Genomic DNA, 22308 nt, shown 5'->3' on the forward strand with positions numbered 1-22308 from the left:
ATAAAATTGTACGTAGTAAATTTCTTTTATTTAAATTACGCATACATTAAATTATAATTAGAATGATGGACGCATTTTCACGCACATACACAATATGGAATGTGCGTGTATCTTATGTGTGTGTATACGCGCGTATGTGTCTATATGTATATGAAATGTATACGTATACAATGATCATTGTGTAAATTGAGAGTTATTCAATGATTGCCGATACTTAATTCTAATTAGTCGAATTGCAATGGCCCTCGAGAATTTTGAATCGCGTTATCGCGAATCACATATATTAATACAAACGTTTCAAATCTGCGTCACGTTAAATTTCACTTTTCAGCTTTAGTCCTTTTTTGGATCAATTTTTTCCACATATATTATATGAATGTATTATAACCACATGTTCACATGCATCTACTTCGTCTCCTCTTGGAATAATAATGCAACTTTGATATTAATGAATATTAATGATATTAAGACAACGAATTTTTAATATCCATAAAAAAAATAAGTTTGAAAAAGTAATAAAAGTACCTATATCTATGCAAATCGCGATAATATGCATTGCACTTAATTCATTGTAAATAATTTCTCACACCTACTAATTTCGTTTAGAATTAACAACTAATCCATCGTAATTTAAGTCAACGACTACATAATTGCAGTAAATGCAAGAAGCATGCTAAATTTTTATATAAATGTCATCTAATATCCATCCCTTGCAGCAATTTCTAAAATTTAATGCACACAAATTAATTAATTACACGCAATACAATGGAGTTCGTCCTAAAATATTTCTAAAAGAATTTTAGTCGCTTCGGTTCATCTTGCGATTAATCCTTCGCTTGATTGCAAAGGGAGCATTTATTTTCTAAAGACAATTAATTCCCCAATCTATATATATTGTACATGTATATATACATACGCTACGTGCACGACACACGTTGCAAAGATACGCAAGCTCGAGCGAAACCTACGTTTTTTAAATTCTCTCATTCACAGAGAGCAATCACGAATATTGTTTTAGTACCCATCTTTAGATCCATAAGTACGTTTCGATCCGAATCGATTATAAATATATTGTAAATATTAAATCATGTTTTAGACTTCGATACTTAGAATGGCACAATTACAATTACTTTTGTGCGTCAACATGATTACATAATTATTATTCATTGTCGTCCATTTACAGGGCACATGATCAATCATCGACTGATATTTTTCGAATATGCATTATGTCGAATACGTTAATGACACAGAAGCTATTGCCGCGCTAGTGAGAGGGCAGGTATCAAAAGGCCTCCTCCTTCCCATTTTAAGAATTAATTATTGTTTAGAGCCAGACAAAATGTATAAAAAGTCATCGTATTCTCGCGCAATACACATGTAAAGAAATATAAGGTATATAGTTTGTACAGCCATCGTAAATTACGCTGGATATAAAATGCATTCATGTGATATTAATGTGTAGAAAAAATAGTCAACCAAAAAGCTTTAGACCGTTATGACCCTCTGTTAAACACTGTAAATCATTGAGAGCACGTAAAATAACCATTTAAATAGATCACAATTCTCTTACATCTAGATTTTATCAAATACGTATGTATACCTCGTGTTAAGTATATATTATGAGTGTAATATGTAATTTGAATGTTAAATTACCGTTCTATGTAGCACGTGCGAGACAAGATTTATCTGCTTAAAATGTTTATAGAATATTAATTTTAATTTCTTGACAAATAAAAAATTAATCTTTTTTCTTCAAACAAAAAGCTTTTACGAAAATTATCATTTATTACAACTTTTTAGATTCAATAATCAATAATCTTGCTGACAGATCCGAAATGAACATTTTTCTCAAGAAATGTATCGTTAAAATTAACGCGATATAATTCAGGATGTATTTGAGTATGCACTTTGAATAGTTCTCGATGATTTCTAGAGTGTTTTCTATTTGCTTGCTTTACGAGTACTTGATATAAAATCGATTTATACAAACCTGACACATGGTATAAGTAGTAATATGAAAACGAGTGATATGATTGTATAAACGATGGAGGAGAATTCCACTTTGCACAGTAAGACACGATAATCAGTCGCATGTAGTAGAAAAGTGTTTAAAATAAATAGTGCCAATTCGAGTGACTTTTTCATGACAACATGTAACCTACTTATCTCGTAAATAAATACATTTTCTGGCACGAGAAATATCAGTAATTGATATTGTGAGTCTTGAATACTTAGATCGAAGTTATTATCGCCATATTTTGTAATAAAAGATCTACTTAAATGGTATTTTATAAATTTTGAATTCGTTGCACATTCAGATAATTGACTATATATATAGACATATTCATATGTTTTAATCAAAATATCCAGATTTTATTAGTAATACAATTTCTTTCACCAAATATAATCTTGACATTCCTTGGTATGTATGTACCTCACACGATGTTCGTTTAACAAACAAATAGGGATCAAATGATATCTCGTCAGGGTTCCAAAGGAGTTCCCCTTCTCGTCTTATGAATTCTTCCTAGCAGTAGTAATCCTTAATATTCTCTTCAAAACAAGTTAACTTAATCTATGTATATACAAATATTACGCTCGTGGAAGAAGCGTGAGGCAGCGCGATTCGACCAAAAGTTCTTGTGTACAAAAAATAAACGGCACGTATTAGATGGAACAACGCGACGACGGATTGATGCCGACATTATTGGCCGTTGTTTATGTTGTTCTGTTGATTTTTCACGGAGTCCATATTCGGGATGTAATCCATCGCCATCAGACAAGCGAATACCGTCATCACCATCTTCGGTTTCACTTCGGTAATGTCTTCCGGCAGCGCGTAGACACGTGCACCGCACTTTCGCGCCAAGGATATCGCGTACTTCGCATTGTCCAAATTCTCCTGCGCAATGAAAAAGCGGTATTAATTAGTCACGTACATCGACAACGGGGTGTTAAGAGAGATCAATCCATCTATAGATTAGAATGTTTCACATTTTCGTGTAATCGATTGGTTTTCGGTTTAGGACTTTCGCAATAGGAGGAAAGTTTCTAACAGAAATTTGTTAAACATTACTTATGGATACGGGTTATAACACCTGCGGGTATAGCGACAGATATCTGACAACTGAAGGAAATCATTTGCGGATATAGACGATTTGAATACGCTAGATAATCAATAGGGACAAGTGCTTCTGCAGATATATGCAATATACATATAATTTGGCTTGCTAGGAACTGTTTATGTAACTGCGGATTGTTATCGATCAAAGTGGAGGTCGAGATTGACTTAAATGAGTTTTATTAAGTTTTACCGATGTTATATGCTATAGCGTTATAAAAAAACTAGAAATTTGCGAATGTTTTAGTAGAAAATTAGTTTTTGGATGCTTTAGGAAATAAGTTGTCGAGATCTCTTTCCCTCCTTTTATAATATTACTAGTATCTCCTTTAAAATAATTTTTGGAAAAACTTTTGACAATATTTTGATTCAAAAATCAAAATTATTTCTTGCAATTTAAAATTTTGCGATATTTAATTAACTTGCATTATGAGTTAAAGCCTACAGAGCTCGATATCAATGATATGCACATAACACGAGCATAAGCGTGGCATAAACGTGGCGCGATCGATCATCTCTATGCTCTATAGAAATAGTTATTGCAATATAAATCGAATTAACCTTGACTTTAACTAAGAACACGAGTTCTAAGAATATTGAGAAATAAGTGGAAACCTTACATCTCCAGTTCCGCCCTCCTTGATGAGATCGTAGTTAACCGAGCCGGGCTTGATGGCGTCGATGAGGTCGAGGACGACTTTGCCATCCGATATTGAATAATCCTGAAATCCCTTAATACTGCTGGTCTTTCCAGCCGCTTGGAGTTTAGAATTCACCCATTGAACAATTTCTTTCTCCACAACGGTGCTTCCCTGAGTATCAGCCAAAGATGTCAGAATCGACAAAGTGTATGACCTCATTAATTGCCATATCAGGGCCAACGTTAAAGTCGCATTTCCGTCGTTGAGATCTTGTCCGGCGATGCCCACGAGCGAGAAATTCATTTGCTTGCCTAGCTCGACGGCGTAATTGCAGTTCTCCAACTTTTCCATAAACTTTCGAAGTTTTGTGAATTTCTTGTGCACCTTGTTCCAATTCACAGTGCCTGGCTTGATGATATCGTACAATTGAAAGATCACTAGACCATCAGCGAGGTCTGAGTAGAGCCAGTTAACGTGTGGCGCCACGCCCATTGAGTTCATCCAGTTTCTATAGGTCTTTTCCTCTCGCGTCTCCTCTAGAGACTCTAAACCTTCTATGTTGCTTTCCGGCTTGTCTAATCCAGGATAATTGTTAAACATATTGGCGACGAAGGCCAAATTAAGCTTATAAATACCATTCACAACGTCGCTAGGTGTCACAAAAGTACGGCAGCCCAGTTTTGCGGCCTGCTGAAGCATAATCTCCGCTCTAGACATGTGGTTCGGTTCCATCAAGGCTTCCAAGGTGACACCAGCTGAGTTAGGTGCAATCTGTTTGATGAGATAAGTGTAAATCTCAGAGTCCGTGATGTCGGACTGGAAGTTGTTGCACCGCCTAGCGATGCCGGCATTCTCCAAATGATGGTTCACCCATCTGAGAAGTATGGATTCCGGAGATAGCTTCAATAAATCTTCGATTCGTTCACCATCCTGCAGAAGAGTGGCTAGACCGGGACAGTTCTCGAGAGTGATCTGGTTAAATAAGCCAATTCGGATGATCTGCCAGAGAAGACCCAGCACCAAATGCGGCGAACCTTTGGTGAGGTCATGGGCATCGATGTTTACGATGTTGCAGCCAATAGCTTGTGCCGAGGACAGAGCTAGCGTCAAGTTCTCGTGCTTCTTGTATAGCGTCAAATTCTTTTTGTTGATCGTGCGCTCGTCAATGGTGTCCGGGCAAGAGTGATTGATTATTTTACTGAAAAATATAGATACAAAATTAATTTTCGATAAATTAATCAATTTTAGAGTCATTAATAAAGATCAATAAGAACTGATAAAATTTCGATATTATTACATTTAGAAATTAATTTAAATTTAAGGATACTTATAGTTCCACAGCTACATCTTTTATTAATCAGCAAAATTATCTATTAATTTAAATATTATAGAAAAGATATATTTTAATTAAATTTTAAAATAATTCTAAATAAATATAAATTTTTTTACATTCACTTTTTTGAAATATATTATATTGATTCTTATTATATAAATAATAACAAAAAGAGATATCATAGGGCTGCATAAAAATGTACATGTGTGTAATATACACACCAGAGCAATATTCCGTCTTTGACTTTGTCGTAGAGTGTCTTTCCTTCGGGATCGATGGGCAGCAGATGCTTCAAGTCGGGATCGTGCGACAGATTGGTGTTTATCCAATCGCTGAACGCCAGTTGTTCCTCAAGCCTGACGGAATGCGTGGTTCCTTCGCTGGACGCCTCGGAAATTCCACCCAGAGTCTCAAGGTTCTCCTTTTTCGACACGACTTGCTTGAATGTGGAGCCTAGTTCGTTGGCCTTGAGTTCCTTGCAGAGCTTTTCGAACTCCTCGAAGGAGAGCCGACCTTTATGCTCTAGTCGCTGCTTATCGTCATATTCCTCGATCATCTGACGCACCTTGTAGCCTGGCATTTTAAAGCCGCAAACGTCCAAAGCGTTTCGCAACTCGGTAACGTTGATGAAGCCATCTCCGTTCGCGTCAATCTATCCGAGAAAAGAGATAATTAGCCCTTCTATCGAAAATTCGACGACATTTTATGACATAAACACAAAGATCTTGGAAATCATGAAAAATCATTTATCTTATATTTAATTAAGGAATTCTCTTCGTGTTGATATCAATTGAGAATGATTTATAAGTGAGACAAAAATTGTTTTTTTATCTTCGTTCATACTAATTTTTCATTTAGCTATTACTGAGTAAATAGATAATGTCAGATAAATCAAACTTTCAACACCACTCTTGATAACATTGTGCAACATGGCAGTAGCTTTTCTACAGCGGGATTTCCGTCACGCAGAAAGATATGTATCTATTAAGAAAGGATGATTGCGTACGTGTAGATAATAAAATACAATTAATTTAATGATCAAGACTCGTAAGAAATATTAACAAATTTCGTAAAAATTCTCGCGATAATGCAAAGGATAATTAGACTCAAATGGATGTGAACGTCTTATATACTGGGGTTCAGAATTTTTTAATGGTAAATATAGAAAACGTTATGAATACGTTTAATCATTTTTGCTCTTCTTTAGGAAATAGAAAGAAAAATAAGGAAAATAAAATTTGTATAATTTAATTATAATTTCAAATTTTGATTTAGCAATTACAGCTAAAATAGCTTGACACGCACGCATTTATTTTTCTTTAAACTTTTGTTGTTTAAATTAATTTAAATTTGGGTTATAATATAATACAACATAATGAATAATACAAAATGGTTAATTTGCAACATTATTTTTAATTAGTCTTCGCATTATTATGTGCCTACCGTTAAAATCCCATCAGAAACGAGTTTTATACAAGAAATTTAATGCATCTACGTACCTATTTTTTGTAAAGTCGCAGGGTTTAGCGCGAAAGAATTCAGGTCACGAAAAATTCCGCTAGAAGATCCGCAAGCATATGCATCGTATATAGGCATCACATTTTTTGCCCGAGAACAATGGAAATACGGTAACGACGTATGTCATGACGATATGTGTATTTCTGATTGTGAGAAGATGGACTTGCATCGGGGTTAATCGGCAGTTCTTTATGTCCATTTGAGAAATACCTTGAGAGCATACGTGTTGCCAGTTAATTAAGATTTTATTCTTATCGAAATCTTGGAATAATTGAATGTTGAACACTCGTTTTTATCGCCAGGAGTGTATGACGGTGATGTTGAAGATTCCGAAGATTCTGAATGATTTGCAATTTCGCAAACGCAGAAAATCAGTAAATATGAATAAATTTGATTTATTTTCGTATTTATTTAAAACCTTTGTGCGCAAATTCGCCATTTGAATTAATTAGCTTAATTAATTTTAGCTTAATTAATAACTGATTAGTTGCAGAGAATTCTGCATACACGTTCGTAAGATATATATCTTTTGTAGAATATATTAGTATTAGGATATCTAATGTCTGTGATGTCGCTTTTTTTTCATTACGAGATTATTCTAACAAAAGAAAATTTATATTAGAAGAGAAAAGTTTCAAAATTATCGCGCATTCCTCCTAGTCATTTCTGAACACCTCATCGAAGATTTATCACAGGAAATTTATCGAAGCTAAAGAAAGTAAAGAAAATGGAAGTTGAGTGCACTCACAAACTCAAATAGCTCTCGGAAATCCTTAAAGTATTCCTGCACGGCGTCCCATCTTTTCATCTCACAAATTTCCATGTTGAGAAAAGACAGGCTCTGTCTTGTGGAAAAACGATCAAACTGTTGCGACAGACTAAAATATACTGAAACTGTCATCGAGAATCTATCAGTCTTATCAATCGCACAATCAAGTAGAACGTAAGTAAAAAATCGAATAGAATATCCCCAGAAGCATCAATCGGTTATGATAACACGGTAACGTTAAAAAATGTTATCACGATCTTATCACGATCAATGAACCAATTAGAAACAAAATAGATCTTATATTTCAAAACTAAAAAACTTCTGTAATATTAAAGTATTCTTGATTAAAATAAGAAAAACATACATTTTGTGCTAATGTAAAATATAACTAAGGTACATTATAATATATCTTCTAATTTATTATACGCCTAGCTAAAAAATTATATAAGCATAAAATAATATTACAAGAAAGATCAAAAAGAGTAATTTTCGTCATTCTCGATCGTCTAACTAAATTAAATGTCATTCGTTACGCAAAGATGGTAAGTTTCTTGAGACGAGTTTCATGGTCTTCGTTAAACATCTGATAACTTCGTCAGGTCATAATTATGATATTCGTTAATAATATAATTAAATAATAAATCTCTCACGTCTTAGCATCGATATATAACATTGCATCAAGAACACAAGTCAGAAAATACTTCCAGTATATACGCATGGTTGCATTGTTCAAAAAACATAATCTTAGATAGAATAATATCAGAAATTTTGTATGATGGGGAATTTTACGGCAGAATAAAGATAAGATACTATAAAAAGCGCGAAAAATATTTAAAAAATATATTTTTATGGAGTAGCGATAACAATTTCAGTGATACTTTGTAACAAAATGCAAATAGATACGTTATCTATATTCCATATATGCTTATCGAAGTACGTCAAGTTATATGCATCAATATCTAACATGTAATACGTTCATTTTTTATTTTTCTTAATATTTTTATATTTATTTATATCAGCATTTATATCTGTGTCTATATTCCGTGTCATATAACCAAGTTAAGGAACGTGATACATTTTCTTTTATGTCGATATAACAGCCACGCTTTTCATTTTCCCATAAAATTATCTTTCACTTCGTCACGGGAACTTGCAAAATGTGAAACGCAAGAAAAGTATTTCTTTCAAGTTTTTCCGTATGCATAACGGACGTGCCCATCAGTCTGTGAGCGAGAGACTCGGCGAGGAAAAGACGATGGAAAAGGGAGTAAGAGCCTTCTACTTGAACGTTTACTCTGTCGTAACGTTTCCTCGTGAAAACACATGCTTCCTGTCATCGTTTCGTTTTCTCGACGAGTTACGATCACGTCGTCGCCGTGCAATTTATGGACGCATCAGCGGAGAACGGGCATCTTTCGCGCGTATCATCGCGTACGGTGGAATCCGGAAAACGAATAGCGAACGAAAATCAATTGAGTGCGAACGCGCGCCGCGCCGTTTCGCTTCGAGTAATCGTCTTTTTATCTTTCCTACTATCAACCGTGTATCAAATCACAGCGAGAGAAATAATCAAGTTAAAAACATGAGCTATTATCACATCTTATCAAAATAGATTCGGACCATCATCAGACCAAGCTATTAAGAATAAATAATCACGAACAAAAATAGTGTATAAAATGCAGTTAATAACCAAGAAAAAAAATTTGATAAATATGTAATTTGTATGTGTAAGTTGAATAATTTAACAAGAATTTAAATGATACATTTTATTGACAATGAAAGGTCTTGATTACTAACGTGTGCAATATTTCGTGATAACACTTCTTTCGCTTTTTCCACCAATCCACGAATACTTGAAGCAAACACGTATATATAGTTTCAAGCAGCTGGCATAAACAATGTACGCCGCATTAAAGTGCACACACCTGCCATCGGTGAAGTACCAAGGTGAAGAAGTTTCGACCACGTTTGTATAACAACGTTATCTCGTAATGTGTAAGATAATATCTTTAATTGTTTTTCAATGAATCGATACGTGATACGTAATAATCCTATTGGTGTTCCGGATAAAATTTTGTACATCAGTATATAAAAAAAACAAAAAAATTAAAACAAAGCAAAAACATTTGATAACCTGAAAGAAATATACGAACGTTGAAATTATTGATAAACGAATAAATTTTTTAAAAGAACTACTCATCATATATATCTTGTTTATCATAAATACAAAAATAAACGCAGATATCATTGGGAGAAATATATATATGTGCTATTCTGTGCATGAAAATTTATATAAAAATTTATTTTGCAAAAGTTCTACTTTCATATATTTATTTAAATTGATTTCCAATGTTTTACTAATGTTTCAATTCGTAAACTCGACTATTATGAATTAATGCGCATTCGCACATTCGCCTTGATATATATTAATTTAGATATTTAATTCTTACAGTCCCATCTCCTTCTAATGATCCATTAGTTCTCTTTTCATACGACCACTGTAAACTAATTTACATTTAAAAGTATCGACACAAATCCATCCTTCCTCGCATGACAGCCTATTGAACCATTCATTAAATCACATCTCACATTTTCCCTTTATAAAATCCAATCAAATTACAATAAAAAATCATCCAGATACGTATTATTCAAAGCGCGCTCCCGAAATGTATGTATTCAGATGAAACTCGTGAAAGAAAATCGCATGCTCTATTATTTGGATGGCAGATTACGGGACACCCTATAGAACCGAGAGAACACTCCCCTGGGGTCAAACTTCTCTCTCTCTCTCTCTCTCTCTCTTTCTCTCTCTCCCCCTCTTCTTTCGCTTTTATCCTGAGAACTGGTTTCGTCTGGCATCGTGTTGCACACTATGTCCCCGTCTCGCATTCATCCGCGGAAATCACGATTAAATTACCGCGCGGAGAGAAAAGGAGGAATCAGCAGCGGCGCGCGGCGCGCGGCGCGTTAGTACGCGCGATACGTTAATAGACAATCACGAGATTAGGGCGAGTGCCCACGTTCATTATGCGAAACCCCGGGAAAACGAGTTATAACATTGGCCTTAATGTGCCGTAATAACAACAGTGTATACTTCTCGGACATGTTATTCGAATGATGACTTTATCGCGCGCATGAGATAAGTAATGAAGACGAAATTTAATAAAGCATAACGTGAGGCTGGCGAAAAGCATTGTCGAGGCACGGGCATTAATTATTTATTAATTAGCTGACGCCAATCTTCAACAGTCGTTACTTTCTGTCAATATCGGCAAATATTTAAGGGATTGTAATTTCGCTAAAATTACAGACGTTTTTCTTGATGTTTATCTTCGAGTAAATTTGATCAAAAGTGACGATCTTTATCTTATCTACTTTATTTTTTTTTTACTGATTTTACTGACCATCTTAACAAAATGTTATCGAACAAAATGTTTCCGTAAGAAGTAGACAACGTCTTAGGAGAAATAAATGTTACCATGTTTTGTAAAATGATAAAATTAAATACAGTAAAATCCATAAATTTGCATGCGTTTCTTCCATGGACACGTCTAAAAATGAACCATGACGAGTAAATGCAATTCTATGAACGCCTCACAATCGACTATTCGATTTTCTTGCTTCCAAGGCAATCCTATCGCTACGTCATCTCGAGATTCCTCCTACGTGTGCACATTTAATTAAAGAAGAAGATTATTACATCACGAAAGTAATTGATAGACAATAAGATTAAAACCTCCTAAGGCTTCCATTTATAAATCTATTCAAACTCTATATTGTGTACAAAACAACAAACCGTTTCCATTTTTGTAATTTAAACAAAAAAATACGATATGTATTAGGAAATTATTTTTATCACAGGCAATTATTAATATTATGCATTTATTATCATATTACACTAACATTGACAGTAGAAAAAGACATTCGAGGTGAATTGTCCTAGACACACCTTGTGGAATTTGCATGACCATCGCTGACAGAATTCCAAATCATTTCGATTAGTCATCGGAAGAATACATGAATAAGCGATATCTACTGATCAGTAACAGTAGTAATGAAATTGCCTTTTATATTATGCCAATTAAAAAAATAAAAAAAACAAATTGGTGACAATAATGTCACGATAGATCGTTCTCTTTTAAGGGCTTTGTAATTTTAATCTGTGCATGTTATAAAGATACGTCGAATCGCGCGAATAATGCCACGCTGGGTGAATAAATTACACGACGTTGAAAGTTTCAACCGCTTGATGGGCGTCACCGTGCGGAGTAGCAAAAAGTTCATGCAAGACGCTTCGATGTTAGCTCAAGTGGCGATAATTGAACGGCTTGGAGGGAAACGGCTCGAAGGATGCGCTCTCGTAGCTTTTGACAGTATCTCTCGCATATATTTACATGCGAAACATTTTAAGAGCGATCTCGCGCCGCCACAATTAAAGTACCATGTAACCGGATTTACGCGCGACGTTTAGGATTTCGTTTCGTTTCTTTTTTCCTTTTATTGCTACACGCAAGCATTCCAATTGATACGTGATACATGCGAGTTACAATTGAGGAAAAATTTATCATTGATTAACGAATGAAAATACCGAGAAAACACTTATATATTTAAAAAATTCGTAAAATCGGATGCAATAAAATTTGTAATTTTGACTACAAATTATATTATTATAAAGAAGCAGAGTAAGAAGAAATATCTTACAGAGTAAGAATGAATGCTTATATACCATACTGGTTATATATTCCTTGTTTGATTAAATAAATGGAAAATACGAACACGAGGGAAAATGCGTAAACAATTTTGTGACAAACTTAGATATTCCGCTTCTCAGTTCATAAAAGCTATATATATTGTTAAATAGAAAGCTACTTATCCAATTTAAACAACGAGGTTTTTACGATACCTAATTGCAGGTTTAACAAAAGTTAATTACCAGTAACACACGGGAGAGATGAAAGATGTAATAATATTATGACGGAACATTCTAACAGAATTCTCATAGAATTCTTCTTATGTTTTTCTATCAGTCTATTGTATCATTTTTTTCTCAATACCTATATTCATGTAATTATATTTTATCATTAGGAAATATCAAAATAAATAATTAATCTGCCATACGATACTTAATTAATACTTAACAGAAAAACAATGTAAAATTATCGGCAGATTAACTTTAATCGATAAAAATATATATATTTAAAATAACATTTAATTCGAAAGTTGGCTTTAATAGCTCCAATTCCAATTTTCTTAAATCTCTTATCAAAAAGAAAAATCAACAATGCGAGATAATGTATAAATTTCACACCGTATATTACCTATATTCCGCCAAAAACTTTTTTTAATTAAAAACAAATGTAGATAAAACGCTCATAAGACTGGATTTAACGAATTATATGTACAAATATGTCTTTAAAAAAAAAATTATCTAGTGAGTTCTTATATATAGTATTCTCGTAACGAAATCTTATTTTAAAACGGAAACCAGATATACTGCAGGATGCAGTGATATCGCGAGTCAACCACAATACTGACACAAGACACAACCGCAGTGAACAATTTTAGGAGCAAATGTGCTTGCTGCCTTCGGAGGTGTCACTACGGTTGGGTGCACTTTTAATGTCAATGCATATACACACACACACACACATATATCACCGTAGGTTTGCCGACGTACACCTGCCATTATCGCTGTTGCATCTCGTGCAAGTCGATAAGTATCCTGGCCCCGACGATTCTGCTTTACGCAACGGCATCACATCTTACTCCGGTGCTCTCACATTACACCGCTTGATCCGCGACGTGATTCGATTCGCAACACGCGTGTGCGAAAGTGAGACCTGACGCGATATCGGGGTTAATGACAGGCGTAACTTATATATGAATGGCCTATTCGCTCGCAATGGCGAGTAAATTGATCGACGTGTGCCGCTGCGTTTACAGACCCCGCATCTTCGGTCCTTCTGCTTGTCCAGTAATTACATGTGCGAAAGTGCGAGTTAGCAATCAAGTTGCAAAAATGCACAAAATGCAAAAATATCATAAAGATAGATTAAAGTATAGCTTGATAGACGTTTAAATTACGATAAAATGAAATAACTCTCTCACCGTTTAATATATATTTTTATTAAATTTTAATTCTCAAAATCTACGGGTAATATCTTTTTCATGAATCATAGTGTCATTGAAGCAAATATCCATTGAAGCAAATATATCATATATAATTCCATTTTTTAGAATCGATGCTCAACGATGACCACGATAATCTTTTCGATGACTCAAGATCACGTATGTGCGAATGCCACTGATTTTCTTTCTCGAAACATTGCGGATCATTATAGAAACATATATATGTACATCGCGCGACATAACAATTTGTGAATGGTGACTCATGAACCTTGAACAAAGATCTTGACCAAGCAATTTTCTTCTTTGTGTATTATTCATCCGTACTTAAAAGCAAACAATATAACTTATCTGAATACAAAACCATTCTATATTTAATTACTTGCCGATGTTTAATCATTACGAACATTGACGACACGATCGGAGAAAAGAACAAAAAGACGTAATTGTTTCATCGAAAAAATATTTTACGCGATTGTTTCAGTTACTTGAAGCAATTTAACTCTTATTGAGTCTATACTTATACTCTTGGAATGCTTTGTACCTGTTCTAATAACAATCTTCAGATTCTACGAAGAAAAAGGCGACAAGAGAAACGAAGGTGACTTTTAAACTATCTTTCATGAGTTCTTTTTCCATAAAGTCGAAAAGCGCATCAAAGTGATTATTGCGCATAACATGCATTATATATTGCATAATGGAGAAAACGAACGGAAAGAATCGGAGAAGCAACATCAAACGTGATCTAGGTAGAGTACTCTAAAGTTACGAAAGTCACGGAAGTGAAATCGGCGCGATCTCTCAATGCTTAATGAATCATCGAATCCAAATGTAATGAGCCAATGACGTCAAATCAAACATTCACAAGTTCCGACTGTGATGTGACTCATGTTACTCACGTACTCTTGAGCAAGATCGAGAGCCCAGTGTTTTTTCCATAATCGTTAACATACTTCCGACACTATCAATCTCAACTTCCCGAATACTCATAACCGACGCGACGCGACGCCGCTATGAGTAACATCGGCAAATGCATAAAATAGTTTATTCATATTAACTGCATTTTCTTGGAGAACTTACATATACCATATAAGGTATCGTTTTGCCGTTCCTATAATGTTAAGATAACGATTTATCGTTTTCATCAGAAGATCAATATATGATTAATGGATCATAGAATGGACGCGGATAAGGATATTTTAGTAACGTACCTAAATCTATGGTGAAAAATGTAGCAATTGTAGATAAAATAATTAAAAAAATAAGATGTATAAATTGTATGATATAAATATTATTATACCTCATTTTTTTTAAGTTGTATCTTATCAATTAGAATTGAATGGATGCATGCAATTGTAAATAATTAGTCAATTTGACACACTTTATATAACAACGCTAAAAATAATAATAAATAATTTATCAAAATAGCTTAAAATCTTATTTTTATAATAATTAAACATAACTAGCTACACCGCTTTCAGATAATAAATGCAGCATGTTTACATAAAATATGAACAGTCGCATTATGCCTTATTCGTGATTTTATCATGCAACAGTTTCGCGAATCAGTCCATAAAATCCGAGTTGTCGTCTATGACGACGTGGAATTTCGTGCCGTCATGTACAACGCTTTTCTTTCCTGCGAGTCAATCTCTACGCACAAAGAAAAGTCGACGGTATAAGTCTATACTTGTTCTTCGTGCGGCATTTGAAGAATTTGTACCGCGGTTAGACCGCGACTTTGACTTCTGCCATCAGCAGTGTACTGATAATTGCCCGCAGGAAAATAACGGATACGACGACAACGACGACGACGTAGGACGATGGACAAATGGATGCGTGCAAATAAGTTCTTGAATTGTAGTCAGGAAACTGGCTTATTAAGTCGAATCTAATCTACCTAATAAGTCTAATTGCCAAGGACCGGGAATTACGCGGTTCATTCTCCAGTATGCTCTAACGTTGTTTAGTACCACGAAATTAATGAAAAATCAAGCCGTGTGATGAATAATTAGCATGCCGACGCGTATGTTTCGCGTGATTAAATTAACGGTATTGTACGGAATGGCGTGTGTGCAGTTAGAAAAGTAACGTAATTTTATTATTTTCTGCCTGCTTTGTTTTCCTTCTGTAAATACGTGTACTCTTGTTCTATGTATATTTATAATTCGCAGCATTGTCTCATGACGAACGGGTTTACAATGTAATTTTATATTTAAAGAGAAGGTATATTGTGAGCAATATGATATTTACGCAGTGAACATTATTTTCACTTTACTTCAATGCGTGCCCTGTTTATCTCTTTTGCTGACGCGAAAATAATGATTGAATTTCAATTAGATGATGCGAAAGAGTAAGCGAGTGAAACGGAGTCGTGCACGATTGGCAGATTAAAATATGGCGATACTCGACACTGTCACGCGGCCAGATCGCTAACTCGAGCAAACTTATTAGCCACTGTGACCTAAGTCCCGCAAGAGGATATATCTGTTGCCTGACTCATCAATTCCTGACATCTCATTTACCCATAAGAGATAATCACCCTGCCTGATATGAGATATCCCGGCCTCCATTAGTGTCACGAGAGAACAACTATCTACGATTAAGTTTTGCTAACTTACCTAAATTTTTCCTGTATAAATAAATAAATTTAAACATATCGCTACCCTAATATACATTGCAGAATAAATTATATCTTAAGAAGATAATTTTAAAGCTGTAATGTAAATTTAAAAACCAGTCATTACAATAATTAGTTCGTATAATATACTGGAAAATGTCGAGACAATGTTTTCTCGTAACGTTAATAAACGAATAAAAATATACGATCATCAGATTGCCCATTCGAACATATATTGTCCGAAGGGAAGTTTTACATTCTTATTATACAAGCTTCACCATGCAAAATAAAGATGTTTTCGCTAAAATATACTTGGCATTACATTAAAAGCGAAGTTGCATGTTAAAATTTTTACAAAACTATCGTACTTGCATTTTCAATACTAAAAAATTACTGTCACATAAAATTCGTTTACGTCTCACAATCAATTTTACGAAGTCGGTTCTCGAGAGGATTCCGACTAGAGTGCAACTAAAAGTGACTCGTTTCATCGCATTTCATATTTTATCTGAAATACGGAACTTCGCCGTGTGGCGAGAAAGGATTAATTATAACTACGTGGGGTAATTAAGGAGCTAAGCGTGAGAACCGAACCGACAAAGAATACACGTATATACGCTTCACAATATAAGCACATGCATATACGTACATCCGAGTGTTCTTACGTGAGAATTGGCTCTGAGACGTGCATTGTGTCCGGAGCTGAGAAAGGAATCGGCCACGTTTTTGACATTTTTATACCTTCTTCAGAAGCAATTTTCTAATCACACTGTGAATAAATTGGTATGTTTTACTTTGTTCAGCGGTATCTTGCAAAGGGAACATCAAATATCAACTGCTACTTAGCGTTTAATGTCATGTTAAGGCGAAACAATGGCAAAAACATTTATCGTGTAGACATAATTATTACTCGATTAAAATTATATTTGTTTGGTTAATTACAGCGACAAAATAAAAGTTTGATTATAACAAATTCTTTTCCATTATTCCGATTATTCTTATACCTGCGTCATTCTGCATAAAATTATCTAGTTTCTTCTAACAGAAAATTTTACGAATTGCATTTAAACCTTTAAATCTGTCTTTTAAGATTTAATGACAACTTTCTTGACATTATTTGAAAAGTAAATAATGACGTATTATTTTAATACCGAATTATATTTTAAAAATTACATTAATATTTTTATTAGGTGATATAAAAAATATTTTTTAATCTTGTTGGATATCTGTATATGTAACTTTTAATTGAGACAAACATATAAATGTCAAGTTTAAAGTAACACTTGTGCAATCCGTATATTCACTTTATTGAAGAACTTTATATCTAAACTTGAGCCGCCCGCAATAAATGACGACGGTCGCCGACAAGGATTGCAGACAGAATTCAGAGATTAATTTTCTCTGGCTGGTAAGAAGTGGTTTGAGCGATAAGTTTTCCCGTCATAACGATCGCATTCATGGCACGGCATTCTCGTTAGTCGAATCTATACAGCGGAATTTCTTGTGGATTGCATTTCCAACGTGGAGCCAACCCGAACAAAGAAAACATTATGCATTTACATGTGCGCTATTGATGGTAAAAAACCGTGGTTGATTGCACGAAAACACGAAAGACAAATGAAAAAAAAACATACAATACAGAAAATTTAACTCGTCAGACGGTTAGATATTAAAAAGGAAAACAAGTGCAAAGAAAATTTTACTATTATTTTTATCTTTATTATTTTTTATTTTTGATTTACGCGTCTTCAAATTGTCTTTCACTCATTCAAAATGACCGGGGACATGTCATTGAGAACCACTGATTGGGAAAATACATGCAACACGGGCATTATGCGACCTAGGCATAGTTGCGTAACGATCTTACTTTTCAGCAGTCGATTGCGGTCCATTTAGTATTCCAGCGGCATGCAATTGCATAACAATTGTAGCACGCTGCTACGTATATAGTAGTGGTTGAGCAACAATTGAGGTAGAAGGCTTATTGTCAGCTGTAAATGATAAGAGAGCAGCTTTTACGGCAGCCGCGCCTATTTACACGAGTTACTTCGATTGAAAATTCGAGGAATGCTTTAGTTTAGTACACGTATACATGTACATAATTATCGCGAGATAATTGTTGCATTATTTTCGCAATTGCAAACAAATTAATGCTTATCTCGACTCGCGTTATCAAAACCAACATGCATAATGTAATAAGATCTCGATATTAAAGCGCCGATGCAAAAGTTGCATCACAAAGATTTCAAAGTTACGTTCAAAGTTAAGTTCATAGATGTAGATATCAACATGTAAAATTGTATCGTGATATCACGTCATTATCGTTTTATTTGTAGATATCACAATAACTTCTGACCTTTATGCATTTTTTAATACCGCTATTTGAAAGAGTGACAAAATTTTGACCGTAATACCGTTACAATAAAATCTATAAAAATGTGCACCTAACGGTATACTTTCAAATAGATACATGAAAATGTAGTAAATCTTTAAAGATGTATGAGGACGTACTGTTTCCAATATTACTCCATTCCCGTCTTGCCCGTCATTCTAATTTAATCGACAGCGCGTAAAATATTTTCCATGCGAATGTCATGAGCGCAATTCTGTATTAATTTCATGCTCGCGAAGCTATGAAATAGTTCTGGCTCGACTACACGGTCTAATGATATCTCAAGAATCTCCGATGCATGAAATATACCTGTTAACAGACTGCAGGCGCTCTCTTCCATGTAATTATTATATAATTATCAGTAAACTTACTTTTAATTGTTGTTTTAATTATCTTGGAGAAAGGACAACATCGAGAAATATAGAAATCGATTAGCAAATTTAATTTCGCTTTATCATGTGTGTGGTTTTCATATGGGTTTAATAATGTTATTAAAAAAATAACTAAATTGAGTAAATATATGCGGATTATATATAATCAGAATTAATTAATAAATTATATATCTAGCGTACTCGGGCGTACTTACCATATTATAGCTTTATGTAAGGTCAAATTGTGTGTGTGTCGCGGCAACATTTTCGTTCTCATTGTAATCGCACGCATATTAAATGAACCAGATGCTATTTTGATACTTATTCTCTGCGGTCGGTCTCCCGCTGTTTTTATGAAAGACCAACGGCGTGTTTTCTGGATAAGAAAAGAACGGCACGTGCCAACGCAGCGACACGGCACGCTTCGGGTGGCCGCTCGAGCACGTGCTCCAGATTTTATTCTGGAGTAACCTTTCCGCGTGTATGCGCACCTTATATAGATCTGACGTAAGTGGTAAGTACGAAATCACAATACTATACATACATGTCACACAACTGTACATTTTTTCTACATCAATTCATTAATCATTAATACTAGGAATGAATAGAAGGGGAAAAGGAATAAATAAACGAATTTGATTTTTGTGGCTATCACGAAGTTAAGGAACGTTGATTCTTTGCATATTACTACGTCAGCTAAAATAGCGCGACATGAAAAAATTCGTTATGTCGGCACGGTGAACTGCCTTCGCTGGCAAATAAAGCGCGAAATTCCGGAATCGAATGACGGATAGGAAATACGAGTGAAACGTGAGAAACGAGAGCTCAATTTCACGCACACACTTTCGCTTATTCCATGGCCTGGCTCCTTTAATTGGATCGTTTTATTTCCAATAATATCCAAAAAGTGCTATTTCAAAAATATTATAGAATATTATAAATGTCGGATGACAGATCCTTTTACAATTACTTTAATAAAAATTTAATTAAAAATTCAATTACAAAAATATTAAATATTAGAAACCGTAGAGCTATGTAGAATAAAATTTTCAAAGTGTACTGTGGCAGCAGAATTTTTGTTATTAATTTTTTTTATTAAATAAATTTTAATACAAAATTTTTATTTAAAGTTTAATTATCAAAAAATTGGAAGCATTAAAAACGTTAAACTATACAGTCAATCTCCAGACCATTTCAATTTAATATCGAAGAATCTAATAGCAATAGCAGTGTAAAAAATATAAAAATGGGACCTTCCATATATCTCCTATATTCATGGGAATATCCGCCATCGCGGTATCACACTTGTCTGATTTCATCAATTAAGCATCGCTAATATATGCTCCTTTACTCATTTACAAAACAGTTTTCTAATGTATGTATATTTCGGTCTCCCTATTCTAATATATGAATACGCATATCTCACGTGTATACGCTGACGTAGATTATGCACGTTCAAATGCGTAAGGGTTGAGAGTCACCCCATCAGAAGAGCGATGTTGCGAGAGGGTGGTATAGTATAGATAATCCTTTGGAAAAGCACCGACGCGTGCCGCGCATAGAAATGTCACTTTTATGCATGGCACTTTTATCTTTTTATTCAACCGAGCTTTAAGCAGAAAACGAAATTTTAAAGAGAGACTCGTGTGTTATTCTAATTGCACTCGTTACAATTTACTCTTGCTTTACCTTGCTTTACCTTGATGCGCAATTTATTAACTACGGCTACTTAATTCGCAAAATTACAGTAGAATTTTATTGCTCAAAGAAAGTGTTTAACAATGGACATAAAATATTTATGATAAATATAATTTAAGAAAAAAGAGGCCCTTAAAAAAATAAAAAAGGACATTTGACATGGACATCTTCAATCTTAAGATAAGAAATTGCGTCAGATATAAAGAGTAATGACAGCAAGCGTATATAAGTAGGTGAAACTAACAAATATTAGATAGTGTGACAAATGATGCATATGAGAAGCAATAAAATTAACAGTTATGAGCCATTTGGTCTTATCGAGGAGTGTTTATCGCGCAAAAAAGAATTATCTCTATCACCCCGCGAACGCGAGCGCGAGCGGTGCGTATTTTATCGGGACTTTAAAGTGCAGAGTGCCCGATGATTCAGCGTCGTGCCACAGGGGTGGCGGACTTGATGTGCTCTTACTCATCGTTCGCATACAGTTTCGCGACGACGCGGGATGTAGGAAGGGGTTGCGTCTCTCGCACACCAGTAACACGATCAATAAGATAATTGAAGACTTTCTCGACGATATAACCAGCGCGCGGCGGAAGAGAGTAATTGTACTATCTCGCTCGTACTAGCGTAAGGCCATTGTTTTCAAGACAACCCTCATCATACTCTTTCGAAATTTTATTATTCGATTCGAGACATGTAAAAAAAATAAAACAAACGCGCTTTATATCACGAAAGTATCACCAAAATCAGTCTTTTGTCGATGAAACTTGATTATCGTCACAAACTGCGCAAAAGGAAATCAGGTAAATAATAATAAATATGAACCTTGCAAAAATTAAAATTATAAATTAATTGATAAAAATAGTAATTCGACTTTTTTGCATTTTATTGGATTATTATTGAAAATGTTGTAAAGTATTAATTTAAATCGGGATTAATGTTTGTTGAATATTCCGAGAAAATATTACGTAGAAAAAAGTAATATTAAAATAAAAAAAATAGAATATATTTAATATTGGATTATTTTCCGATATTATCGATATTGATATCGGACCACAAAGGGTTAATGAGTTATATCGAAAGTCAGGTCACCTTTCGAACGATCGGAGTCGCGGAGGCGAGAGAAAAAAACGATCTCGGAACTCGGAAACGAGCCGCTGCACATTCACAGCCGATCGACCAACCGTGAAAAGTCTGTCGCGGAGAGCAAAGTGCAATCGCGCGGCAACGAGGCTGATTGCACTTCTAAAAGCCGGGGCAAACAGATCTGCGGTTTATCTAATTTGTCTACATGCGAGATAAAATGTGATCGGAACTCGGAACAGTTGCGAGATTCACGTGCTGGCGGAATAAGTATGAATTAGTCAGAAGAATGAACACGTGTAAAACGATGCTGCGATTGAAAAAAGTTTCGAAACGCGCGTTCTTAACCATTTATGTTTATTATATTACGTACACTCTTTACAAATACGATGTCTATGTATTTAATAATGCAAACGGATCTCGATTTCTGATTAAGATAACTATTACATACGATAAATTTTAATTCGCATATTATTTTATATAGATTAGTTTGTAAAATCATAAAATAAAATAGGAAAAATCTTGGCCTTTTTTAAATAGAAGATTATTGATAATAATTTTCAGATGTATACCCGTGAAATTGTTAATGATTGTATAATGATGTTATTATCTCAACATCTCGATAAGGTAACAGCG

General features: G+C 34.4%; 1 protein-coding gene across 2 annotated transcripts in view; it reads right to left on the reverse strand.

Moving 5' to 3' along the window:
* Nucleotides 1–6: 6 nt before the first annotated feature.
* Nucleotides 7–22308, reverse strand: part of Fim (plastin-2 Fim) — a 25132-nt gene continuing 2830 nt past the window's right edge. Inside the window, exons 1-4 of one of the 2 annotated variants that reach the window (XM_071785443.1) lie at nt 7362–7529; nt 5317–5747; nt 3742–4960; nt 7–2902 (exon numbers count right to left, since the gene is read on the reverse strand). In XM_071785443.1, coding sequence (XP_071641544.1) covers nt 2705–2902; nt 3742–4960; nt 5317–5747; nt 7362–7514 — 2001 coding nt within the window. In that variant the 5' untranslated portion in view covers nt 7515–7529 and the 3' untranslated portion in view covers nt 7–2704. Of the gene's footprint in view, nt 2903–3741; nt 4961–5316; nt 5748–7361; nt 7530–22308 lie in introns of those variants that run through there. The other variant, XM_071785444.1, reaches the window with a different exon arrangement.

This window comes from Temnothorax longispinosus, chromosome 8, assembly GCF_030848805.1.
Source record: "Temnothorax longispinosus isolate EJ_2023e chromosome 8, Tlon_JGU_v1, whole genome shotgun sequence".
Classification (NCBI taxonomy): Eukaryota; Metazoa; Arthropoda; class Insecta; order Hymenoptera; family Formicidae; genus Temnothorax; species Temnothorax longispinosus.